Consider the following 13,100-nt stretch of genomic DNA (forward strand, 5'->3'; position numbering starts at 1 on the left):
AATAATTATTTAAAAAAAATTTATAATACAATTTAGAAAAATTATAAAATTTATATCAATTTATTTCAATAATATTAAAAAATATTTAATTTAATTATTATAAAAATTATTAAAATTTCAAATCACTAGAAATTTCAATTTAAGATGACGCTACTATACATGAAAGTTTGTCATCGAATTTCTTATCTAACTATAGTAATTGCATTCAGAATTTAGAGTGGAGGATGTAGCATGGTGGACCATGGCGCTACATGATTTAAGAAAGATATATTTTCATAAAATATAAAAGCGATTCTTGTGTGTAGCCGTTTATATTTTGACAATTTTAACATGGAAACTCGAACAAATGAGTTATTAACAACAGGTCCTGTAACGATTAAAGAAGAACCACTTGATCAAACTGGCGCGAAGCAAAACATGCAACAATCTCAAGTACAGGGCGTTTGCATTGAAGAAGAATGTGAACAACGTATTGAATGTACAACTGAGGGCCAAGAGACTGAAACACGTGCATTTTTATCGAAATGTGTATTCTGTGGAAAGACATTTACTTTTGGTGATGATCCAAAACTTTTGGAATGTTTACATGCAGCATGTTCGACATGTGTCAATAGCAAACTTAGTGATCACAATACATCAGTCGACGTGGATGTTTTGTGTAAGATCACATTATATTTATATTAAGTTTTAAATAATATAATATATAGAAATTTATTTTTCTTTTTAAATACATAATATATAAAATATAATAATAATAATATAAAAATAAAGGAATCTTCTTTGTATTAAACAATATAAATATCAATATATATTTCCATGTTTATTATTAATAAAGTTATTAAAAAAATATTTTATCATATGGAATTATAATAAATTTCAATTTACAAATAATAATAAAAATTTTTTATAAAAAATACAGATTTTTTAATTTTTTTAAAAATTATAATTTTAAAAAATAGATTCTAAAAAAAAATATTGATATATAAAATATAATTTGTGTTAATATAATATGACATGTGATTTTATAATTATATACATAAATATAAAGATTTTTTAATAATTTGTAATATAATATATAATAATGTAGAAATATAATATAAAAATATATATATATATTTGCAGTGGAGAGTAATGTGATTACTTGTCAAATATGTAATGTAACGACACAAGCAGAAAATTTAATTGAAAATCGATTTTTATCAAAATTTATTGAAGAAGATAATAGTCCAGGTACTGATGATGAATCTAAAGAAACAGAAGAAGAGAAAAAATGTACTAGCTGTCATGATAATGCTAATGCCACAAGTTGGTGTGTAGAATGTGAAGAATTTATATGTCAAAATTGTGTTATGGTAATAAAAATATATCTTAATAGTAATAGTTATATAGTTAAATAATATAAATATATTAAATAATTATTTTACAATTTATATTTAAATAGTTATTTATTTTAAGGCACATCAAAGATTAAAAATAACAAAAGATCACACAATTAAACCAAAGGATGAAGTTGCCAATGATAGAGATAGTGTTAAAAAAAGCAACAAAAAAATACCTGGCTACTTATTTTGTACAATTCATTCACATGAACAATTATCTTTATTTTGTCAAACATGTGATAAACTTACTTGTAGAGATTGCCAACTAAGTGAACACAGAGATCATAAGTACAAATTTATTCATGAAATTGCTGCTGAAACCCGTACTTCTGTATCGACTTTACTTAAAGAAGTGAGGTAATTTTTTTATTTTTATATTTTTTTTAACAATTACAATTTTTATTTTTTATAAATAAAAATTTTTTTATAATTATTTTTTTAAAAATTTATTTATATCAACTATTTTATTAATAATATTTTTCATAGTTATAAACGAGTTTTATTAAAAAGTGCAATGAAAGTTATAGAAGATAGACAAGTTCTTATATTAGAGAAAAAGAAAAATTTAGTACAAGATATAACACAAATGGTGGTGCAGTAAGTTATAGTAAATTTTATATTTATATGTTTAAATAAATTAAAATTATTTCATTTTTTTTTATATTTTAGATTAACAAATACAATTAATACACGAGGAAAACAATTAGTTATGCGTTTGAATGAAGTTTGTGATCAAAAGCAAAATACATTAAATGAAAAAAAAGTTGCTTTAGATCAATTATCAAAACTTACAGATCATTGCATTCAATTTGTAACTCATGCTTTAAAAAAGGGTTCAGATATGGAATTATTATATAGTAAAAAGTATGTATTTCAAGTATTATTAAGCGCAAATTTTAAAAAAATATAAATATAAATATTTTATAACTTTTTGTAGATCTGTTACAAGTCATTTACAAAGAATAAAAAGTAGACGAGCTGATATTCCAAATCCAGAAATACCAGTTAGAATACATTTGTCCTTGGAGAAAGTACCAGATTTGATAAAAGGTTAAATTAATAATAATAGGTGCTTAATTATGTATTATTATATAGGTAGTATATGATATTGCTATAAGTGAAACATACTTTATATTTTTATTACAATGACATAATAAATATTTAATAAATTATACAAAATAAAATTTTTCTTTTGATTTTAGTGGTTTCATCTATTGGAGCAATAGTGGTGGATGGTAGAGTATATCCTTCAACATCTCCATTGAGTGGAATAAATACACCTGTTATATCATATAATGAATCACAAACAGATCAAAAACAAACAACAAATTTGTCAAATACACATATGGATGGTTCTTCCATAACTGCACAATTACCTACTACAACACAACAATCTAATAGTATGCAACAAAATTCTTACCAACAAGTGCCTCTTCATATAGCATCTCAACAGCAACAACAAACACAATCGCAAAATTATGTACAACATTATCCTATAAATAATATGCCACCTCGATCATCACCACAAGCGCATCAACCACGGGTACCGTATGCAGTTAATTTTAACAACAGACTACAACAACCAATAATGATACAACAACGTCCTTTGGGAAGCTGTCATCAACAAGTAACATCATCCACACATCCTCATCAACAAGTACACATAGATCAACTTGGACAAAATACGAGTTTACGTGGACTTCTTGCACATAATCCACCACCTTTTCGACCTTCTACAAATCATGTATCATATCGATTGCCACCTTATAGATATCCTACAAATAATTCTCAACGGCCAGTACCACCACCTGCATATCAACCAACAAATACATCAATGGTATCTGGTATTAGACTTCAACAATGTAATCAAACTTCTCCATCCACACAACATATAAATTATCCTGTGCAACAACCAACTACAGCCCGTTGGCATATACCTCAAAATGTTAATCCTTGTCTTCCTTTTTATGCTTCCCGTCATCAATCAAGTACACCTTCCATATCAGTTCCTAATGATACTTACAAGATAACATTAAAAAATCAACAATCAAATACAAGTCAAAAATATAGCACACAGACGACTACTGCTTCTGATAATCCACCTCAATCACAAAATTCAATATCTATTGGTCATACAGTCAGTTCGTCGGTATCTAAAACGCCTAGTCCTGTGCTTCCTGGGAAATCAGATGAAACTGAAAAGAGTTTAGACAAATTTTGTCAGAAATCTTTAAATGATCTGATGCTTACTATCGCTAAATTAGATAGTAATGGAATTGTAGTTATACCAGAAGCTCAACGTAATCAATTAGATTCTGCCCAAGTAGATAGTTCTACTGATGAAGGAATAAATCCAATGACCGAAAATTCATCAGGTAATTAAGTTTTTTATTAAGTTTTTTATATAGTATATCTTATATTTTATATAGTATATCTCATTTAATTTTTTATATAGTATATATTTAAAAAAAAAGTAATAGAAATAATTGTAATTATTATTTAAAATATTTTTTAAAATATATAAATTGTATATATAAAATATTTTATATTTTTATTACAAAATAAATTATATTCTCTATTATTTCTTTTAATAAATATACATATACAATTATATGTTTAATAGATACCTCAAAAAATGCTGCAGCATCTATGGCAAAAGATGATCCTAATGAAGACTGGTGTGCAGTATGTATGGATGGTGGAGATGCAGTACTTTGTTGTGATAAATGCCCGAAAGTCTTCCATTTATATTGTCATATTCCTAGCTTAAAATCATTTCCTGAGTAAATATTTTAATAATATACTATAATAATAGTAATATAATAATAATACATACACTTATTATTAATGTTAATTTTTTTTTTTTTTTTGTATTAGTGAAAGTGAAACTTGGCAGTGTATGTTATGTACAAATGTATTAGATTGTTCAGATGATCCACCAGGAGAAAAAAGACCAAATACTATGAGTGCAAAAGAATTGCGAATTGCACAAAGAATTGTATTAGAACTTTATTGTCAATATGAACAAAGTTTACCTTTCCGTGAAGTTGTATCCAGTGAGGTAAATTTATTCTATAAATTTATGTAAAATTTATACATATAAGCATTAAAAACAGAAAAATTATTATTTTATTTATTATTATTAACAGATAGTCGACTATCATCGCATCATAAAAAAACCAATTGCATTAGATATAATTAGAGATAAATTAAAATCTGAACATCTAAATCATTATACAGACTTAAGACAAGTAATGGCAGACATCAGATTGATGTTTAAAAATGCTTTTACCTACAATCCTGTAAGTTTTGTTAAAAAATTTGTAAGCATATGGAATCAATAGATAAAATCATATAATATAAAAGCATATAGAACAAAATAAAAAATTTTTATGAAAATATATATATATATTTCATATAATAATTTTATTTTATTTAGGTTGAATCACAAGTTTATCAAGAAGCACGAAATTTAGAAGAATTTTTCGAAAAATTATTATTAAAATGGGCACCAAATTATGCCTATGATGATCCTTTTCTTTCAGCTGATAAAGACGAGGATGAAGAAGTATTCCCTCCTAATAGAAAATATCGTCGTATAGTTACAGATTAATTTCCATTTTTCATAATTAAGTACGTAAATAAGTATATTATTTTTAAAATATGTAGCAGAATCTTTTGAAATAATCGATACTTATGTATATTTAACATTGCTTTTCATGTTTAATTGATAAAATACTTTATATTTACTAACAAATTGAACAAATGTTTACAATTATAACATATATACATAGATTTCTTCAAATTTTATGTTCAATGAAGAGAATTTTATATCATGCTTAATCCTGTGAGCTTATTGCATGAATTTGTAAATTAAAAGTGAGTTGTTATTCACAAATTTTAAAATATTTGTATATTTACTATTATCTATGAAATTGATAAAATGTTTATCGTTCAATTATTAATTGTATTATTAAAAAATAATTATGTTAATTTTGCAATAAAATATATTGGTAAATATACAAGTATATTTTTTATAAAGTATTACAATATATATATTATATATTCATATACAATTTTATGTAAGAAGTATTGTAGGGAATGAACTGAGTATATTAAAATTAAGAAAAAAGAATTATAAAAAAAAAAATTTTCAATATAATATTATTTTTTAATTATGATCATCGAAATTATATTATTGTTCTTTTTGAAGTGGACATCTTCAATTCGATTACAAGTTCAAATAAATCTCATCATAGATTATGTAACTTATTTAATAAGAGTAGATATTCAATTGAATTTGAATTAATTAGAATAAACAAAATTAATTACTGTTATATAGACTATACATTTTTAATATCACTATAAATAATGTCATTTTAGATATGAAGAATAAATTGATTAGGTAAGAGAATCTGTAACATCTCATCACGTAAGGATAAAAGTAATATCTAATTTCTTAAATAAAATGAGATGACATATTATTTTGCATAAATTAAATTGATGTACAAGATTTATCTATTTAAATAATTTCACAAGAAATTATAGGTAGTCCAAATAAAAAAATAAATTAATATCACCATAAATATCTAATTATAAATTAATACTAAATTATTACTTATATTTTAAATGAATAATGAATGTTATATAGAATTTCTTCAATATAATGATGTTATATATAATTTGTATGTAATTCTTAGTAAATAATTTGTTATTTTTTATAAAAATGTATCATTAATAAGCATATTTGCTTGATTAAACATACTTTATATATTCATAATACAAATAATACTTAATTCTTATACAATTGAACTAATATTATTACAAACTAAAATAAAAATTATGAATGCTAATAAATTTTCTTGTATAAAATTTATTATATAAGATATTAATATATTCATACAATATCTTTGAAAAATGGATTCTGAAAATCAACATAAAATCAACAAAAATAAATATAAAAAAAAATGTTGATTAGATTTATTTATTAAGTAAATAAGTAAAGTTTTATGTTGAACAAAATGAAATGGGAAAAAAATGAAATCATTTTGATTCCAATAAAATTGATTCAAATACATCGCATTCTGTTTTTGTCTTGATTTATGCGAATTTATCGCGAATCTTATAACTTGATAAATAAACTTCAACCAATATTTTTATACATCAACTTTTGTGTTTCAAGTATTTTAGAATTGGCATTCTCACAAATATTAATATCATTCTAATTATATTAATGTATAAATAACAACAATTCTTGCAATATTTCTTACATAATATGCTATACATTTGTATTATCATTCTAATAATAAACTGTAGGATGTTTTATTACTTGTTGATATGAAGTTACAATTGAGTATCTTGCAATAATTATATTAAAATTTTATAAATTAAAATCATTTTTAAAATATTTTGTTTTAAAAAAAACTTTTTTTTCATTTTTAACATTTAAAATTACATAACATATTTATAATGAATAAATTTTTGTAACATAATAATATAAAAAGGTTAATGTTTAAATTTTATTTATTTTCTTTTATTATAATTAATTTTATTTTTTAAAAATTTTTTATGTTTTAATTTTATATTTATTTGATATTACCCAAATATATAATTATATATAATAAATTTGTAAATTTTTTTAAATTCATAATTTATATAATATAAATAATAATACTTTGAATTTTTCTAAATTATTCTAATATTTTCATATTTATAATTTATAATAAAAATTTAGTAATGAATGTATTTAATAAAAATAAATACATTATTGTAACATTTCATATTAATTATTTATTTTAGTACAATGAAAAAAATAATTTAAAAATATATCATAATTTAAAAGATATAATTTTACAATGAAAATGAAATTAAATCAATGATTTTATAAATAAAATAAATTTATGTAATATATTTATAATATGTTGCATGATATTTATAATATAAAATTTGATAATAATAAAAATATTGAAAAATTAAAAATAAATATTGTTTTTTTACTTTTGGACATTGAAATTCTGGATTTTAAATTTAATATAAATGTTTATAAATGTTTAAAAATGTTTTTATAAATTTCAAACAATATCAAATGATAATTTAAAAATTATTTATATGCAAATTTTTTAAAATTTTTCTTAATTATGTTGTCATAATTATTGTGATGCCATATTAAATTTTTATCCAATCCACTTCAAGAATAAACTCACTACGTGCATCAAATTCAAATTATTTAAATACATTCACACTACTCATTCAATGTAAATAAAATCACGTGATCAAAAACAAAAAAAAAAATTAAAGTTTAATCAAATTTTAAAATATTGTTCATTTTATTAATTATTCTTAGAAAGAAATTATTCTTTCATATATTAATTTATTTACATAATTATTTTTGTTAACTCAAACATAAATTCGATAATAATGAAATGACAAATTTCTTTTGAAAAAAAAATATATAAATATACCTAATTTTTATAAAAATAATTAATCAAATTAATCATTTAACAAAAGCTAATATAAATATCGATATCCACAAGTTATTTATATGTATTTCATCTATTTTAAATGAAATAAATATATATTAATTGCAAATAAATATTTTACAAATAGAATTATTTTGATATTTTGATATAGATATTTTTTCGTAAAGTATACATTTTTATACTTATATTTAATATCCAATTTTATTGTTAATATAGATACAGTTTTATTAATATTATCATTATAAATTCGTCGTATATACATATATATAATACATACATATATACACATATCATACACATATCATACACAACTCTCTCACATGCACATTATTTTTAAATTGTCAACCAATTTTAAAAGAGTGTTTAGTAAAACGTATTAATGAATGTAATAAATTTAATTAAATTTCGTAATATATTTTTTATAGCATTTATAGATCTTTTTTATACAGATAAAGAAAGGTGAGAAAATGAATAAAATATAAATATTTTAGTTTTGAATAATTAATTTATATTTTTTTCATGACAGAATACGCACATGTATATAATATTTTTTCCTAATTTTTGACATAATTATAATTTTGAATAAAAAATAAGATATTTTTGAAATAAATATTATTTTAAGATATTTATTATAAATAAAAATAATTAAAATAAAAATATCATATTTTTAAATATGTTATAAAATAATGAATATAATAATTTAATTCATAATATATTTTTTTATTTATGTGAGCTTATATATAATTCTAAGTATGTAAATCATTGAATACATCTAATTGTCAAATTATATAAATTGATCTTTACACATTAAATTTATTATACATTCCATGTTATTCAAAAAATGGACATAGAAGCATCTGTAGTTGAACGTTTACAAAAATTGAGACAGTGGCAATTAGAACAACAAGAACGATTATTAAAACAGCAACAGATACAAAGAGATATGTTAACACAAAAACAAGATTGTATGTACAAAGCACTTGAATTATCAATACAAGAACTTGATCTTAATGAAGATACATTAAATATAAATAATTCAAATGAAATTGAAAATAATGAGATTAATAACAAAGATTTAATTACACTACATAATAAATCACAAATAAAAGAAAGTTGCATGCAAATGATAAATGATAATATATCTTGTATAAATCAAAATAATAATTTTGAAAATATGATTTTACAACAAAAATCTCCTACAATAAATTTCAATGATGATATAATTAATATTGAAAATCATATAAAAAGACAATCAAAAGATGAAATAAATTCAATAATTTCTTCAGAAAAAGAAAAACAAATAGAACAATTTTTTATAGATGGAATAGCACCATTACCTCCTGATAAAACAGTTATTAATCATATCTCTATTGATGACATACCAATTTTTTCTCCTAAAAAAGATTTTCATACATTGTTAGAAGAAAAATTGAAAGATAATAATGAAATTGAACCTCTTATAAAATCCAATACTAATTCAGGAAATAAAATAAAAAAACCATTTTTAAGAAAAGGAGAAGGTTTAACTCGATTTAAATTAAATCAAAAGTCACAACTTTCTACTTTAAAGATTAGATCACGTAGTGCTTCTTTTAATAATAAGACACAGTCTGGTTTTAAATACTCCAAAAATGAAAATAAATCTAATAAAATTACACAAGATTCAAAAAATGCACAATTATCAAAAAATATACATTGTACAAATTTAGCCCAAAAACAATTATCTTTAAAAAATATTCCATTGCCAAAAAAGAAAATTCATAGTAAATCTGAATCTAATATTTCATCTTCTCATTTGAAAGATTATATTAATGAAATGAAAAATACAATTGAATTAAACAGTTCAGATTTTCATTCTGGAACCCATAAAGAATTGGAAGAAGTACGAATATTTGAATTGTTGGAAGAAAAAGCAGAAAATTCTAGTTTTTGTTCTACATCTAGTACAGTTACTGCATTTTTACAACAATCAACTCCGTTTAAAGTGAAAAATGCTGAATATAAAACAGAAAATAATATGAAAAAAACAAAACAAATAATTCCAATAAATAAAGTATCTAAAAAGCAATTGGATTTAAAATCATCTAATCAAATATTTAAATGTATCACATCAAATAAAGATATGGATGATATTACTCATTCTGATTTTATATCTTTTGAGAACCAAAAAGCTAATCATGATAATATATATGAAAATATACAACATATCGATGAAAATAATACAATGAAAACAAATGAAGATGGACATATACTAAGAAATGAAATTCAATCTACATATAATGAACAAAATTTTTGTAATGTGCCTGTTGTTGAAAAAAATAATGAAATAAATGATAGTCTTCATGTTAGATTTTCTGAACATAATGAATACAAAACAATTGGATTAACAGATACGTCAAGTACATCAACTGAATCATTAGCAACAAAATGTTTTTTTGATGATAAACTTTGGAGTGATTCTTCAATTTTAGAAACTGAATCTATCACAGAAACAATACCAATAGCATTTAATATGTCACAACCTTCTATAACAATGAAAAGTAAAATGCAAGAATTAAATTATAAAGCTCAAAATTGTGAAGATATAAAACAAGATAATAATTCTATTTGTGAAACAAATATAAATCAATATGTTTATCATAAAGATGATTTAGAAATATCAGACACAGAAGATCAAACTTCTAATGATGAAACAAGTAATTCATATAAGAATAGTCAAAATAATTCAAAATCACAAAAAAATGATAACTATAATATTAAAACATTAAAATATATGAAAAGATATGACAATAAAGAAATAGATGAATATGTAAATAATTGTGATAATGAAAAAGTCACAGAATATCAAGAAAATGTAGAAGATTTACAAGAAACAAACGGAACTATTTTTAAATCAGAACTTTTAAAAAATCGTTTACTAGAACTTGAACAAGAAATTAGTATATTTCGTAAAGAAAATACAGCGTTATCTATGCAACGTAAAAAATTACATGAAGATTATAAGAATCTATGCAAAGAATATGCACAAAAAGAAAAAAATTTTGAACAAAATAAAAAACAAGTGGAAGAACGTTTACAAGAAGAAAAAAAAAAATTAGCACGTCAGAAAGCAGCATTGGAAAATAGAATGCGAGATTCACAAGAAAAAGCTCAACAAAGTAAATTAGAAAGACAGGAAATTCAAAATTTAAAACAAGAAATAATAAAATTAACAGAAGAGATGCAAATAAAAGAAAGTAGATGGAATGCAGCAGAATCTAGATATAAATGCCAAATGAGAATATTAAAAAGAGAAAATTCAAAATTAAAACAAGAAACAGAAAGATTACAAAATTTAAAAAAAAATGATAGAAATAAAGGAAAATTTGGGACATCTGCAAATACAAGAGTAATTCATCAAATTAATAAACAACTTGATATGCAGTTTAAAGAATCTCAAAAAATTAATGATGTTTTATCACAATCTGACCAAAAACTGGTGATAAAAACAATAACTAATGATCAAAATATAGAAAAAGGAAAAGAACATAATTATAATCATAATAAAAATATAATTAATAAATCAGAAAGTCAAACTATAACAGATGCTGCTAAAAAACGAAATTTATATGAAAATTTAATCAAAGAAGCAACATCAGATTTAATAGAAATTCAAGAGCAATTTAATATTCCTGAAAATTTAAATAAATCTGAATCAGAGTTAAGCAATAAATTTAAGAAATTAAGTAATAAAACAAGTAAAAAATCATATGAAGAATGTGATATATTCTTTAACCATAATAATCAAATAGAGATCAATGAAGATAATCAAATTAAAAATATTCAATTACATATGCAAAATGATCACACATCTTTAATACCACCTATGAAAACATATAATGAAAATTATGAAAAAAGTTTGGCATCATTAGATAAATCTAATACATGTATAACAACTACATCTTCAAACAAAACTAAACAAGATACTAAACAAGATGTGACACAAATTGAATATTTTGATGGTTCTATTGAATATCGATTTCCAAATGGAAATATTAAAAAGATATTTCCTGATCAAGGTGTAACTAAATTGATATATTATAATGGAGATATGCGTGAAACTAATAAAGATGGAAAAATAAAATATTTTTATGCATCAACATGTACATGGCACACAACAATGCCAGATGGTTTAGAAATTTTAGAATTCTCTGAGTGAGTTATTTTTTAATTTTATTATTTAATTATAAATTTCAGTATGTAGAGTTTAAATTTCAGTATAGAGTTTTAGAGTTATACAGTAAATATTTTTTTTTGCTATTATAGTGGTCAAATAGAAAGACGATCGCAGAATGGCACAGTAGAAGTCTCATTTCCAGATGGTTCAGTACGAATCCTAGAATCGGATGGTATTGAAAAATGGACATTGCCAGATGGAACATTAATTCAAATTCTTACTAATGGTGAAAAAATTCTCACACTACCAAATGGACAACGTGAAATACATACTAATACTCATAAAGTAAAAAGATAGATATTTATTTTCTTAAAAATAAGAATTTTTTAATTTTTTTAAAAGATTTATATCTATATAAGTATTTATATAAATATTTTTTATATGATTTTTAGAGACGGGAATATCCTGATGGCACTGTTAAACTAATTTATCTTGATGGTACACAAGAAACTCGTTATTCAAATGGTAGAATACGTCTTAAAGATAAAGATGGTAATCTTTTAATGGATTCCTGTCAATAAAAATTATAAATATTATAGGCGCAAAACTGAAAATAGTATTTAATAAAATAATGAAATTTTATCTAAAATCACATATTAAACATAAATAAATTTTTAATAATAAGTAATTAAAATTATTAGATATAAAATTTGAAATATATTGTACGTAAATTAAAATAAATTTTTTATTATTGATATGATATAAAAGTAAAATTTATTATATTAATTATATGTTTCTATATTATGAATGTTTTTAAAAAAATATTCATTTTCTTATTTTTTACTTATATTATTTATACATAATTATTAAAAATATATTAAATATAGTATATTTAAATCAATTTTTTTTAAAAAAAAACAATTATGTTTTGCCTATTTAATTTAATAGCTTATTTTAAATAGTACTACTGATTCTATTACTAAAACAGTGTTGCCAAATTCAATACCACGTATCTAAGATACTTAAAGATGTAGGTTATGTTTCAGATAAAGTTGATTCAAATCACTTAAAAGACTTAATTGTGAT

The 13,100-nt window shown here is 21.6% G+C and overlaps 2 protein-coding genes across 3 annotated transcripts; both read left to right on the top strand.

Moving 5' to 3' along the window:
- Positions 1–194: 194 nt before the first annotated feature.
- Positions 195–7,362, top strand: LOC107993723 (E3 ubiquitin-protein ligase TRIM33). The gene is made up of 11 exons (XM_062076273.1): positions 195–658; positions 1,123–1,352; positions 1,456–1,736; positions 1,866–1,976; positions 2,049–2,243; positions 2,317–2,429; positions 2,582–3,754; positions 4,003–4,162; positions 4,257–4,440; positions 4,529–4,681; positions 4,819–7,362. Exons 1-11 carry the CDS (start codon positions 331–333, stop codon positions 4,990–4,992), a joined length of 3,102 nt encoding a protein of 1,033 aa, XP_061932257.1. The 5' UTR covers positions 195–330; the 3' UTR covers positions 4,993–7,362.
- A 423-nt stretch (positions 7,363–7,785) lies between these two features.
- LOC107993796 (centromere protein J) lies at positions 7,786–12,781 on the top strand. 2 transcript variants are annotated; one of them, XM_017050415.3, is made up of 4 exons: positions 7,786–8,317; positions 8,710–12,052; positions 12,164–12,359; positions 12,467–12,781. In XM_017050415.3, the coding sequence occupies exons 2-4, from the start codon at positions 8,802–8,804 to the stop codon at positions 12,593–12,595; spliced, it is 3,576 nt and encodes a 1,191-aa protein (XP_016905904.2). In that variant the 5' UTR covers positions 7,786–8,317; positions 8,710–8,801; the 3' UTR covers positions 12,596–12,781. The 2 variants fall into 2 exon arrangements, with proteins under 2 accessions (XP_016905904.2, XP_061932256.1); XM_062076272.1 differs by having other exon boundaries at positions 8,135–8,317; positions 8,385–12,052.
- Positions 12,782–13,100: the final 319 nt, after the last annotated feature.

The sequence above is a fragment of the Apis cerana genome, linkage group LG6 (genome assembly GCF_029169275.1).
Source record: "Apis cerana isolate GH-2021 linkage group LG6, AcerK_1.0, whole genome shotgun sequence".
Taxonomy (NCBI): domain Eukaryota; kingdom Metazoa; phylum Arthropoda; class Insecta; order Hymenoptera; family Apidae; genus Apis; species Apis cerana.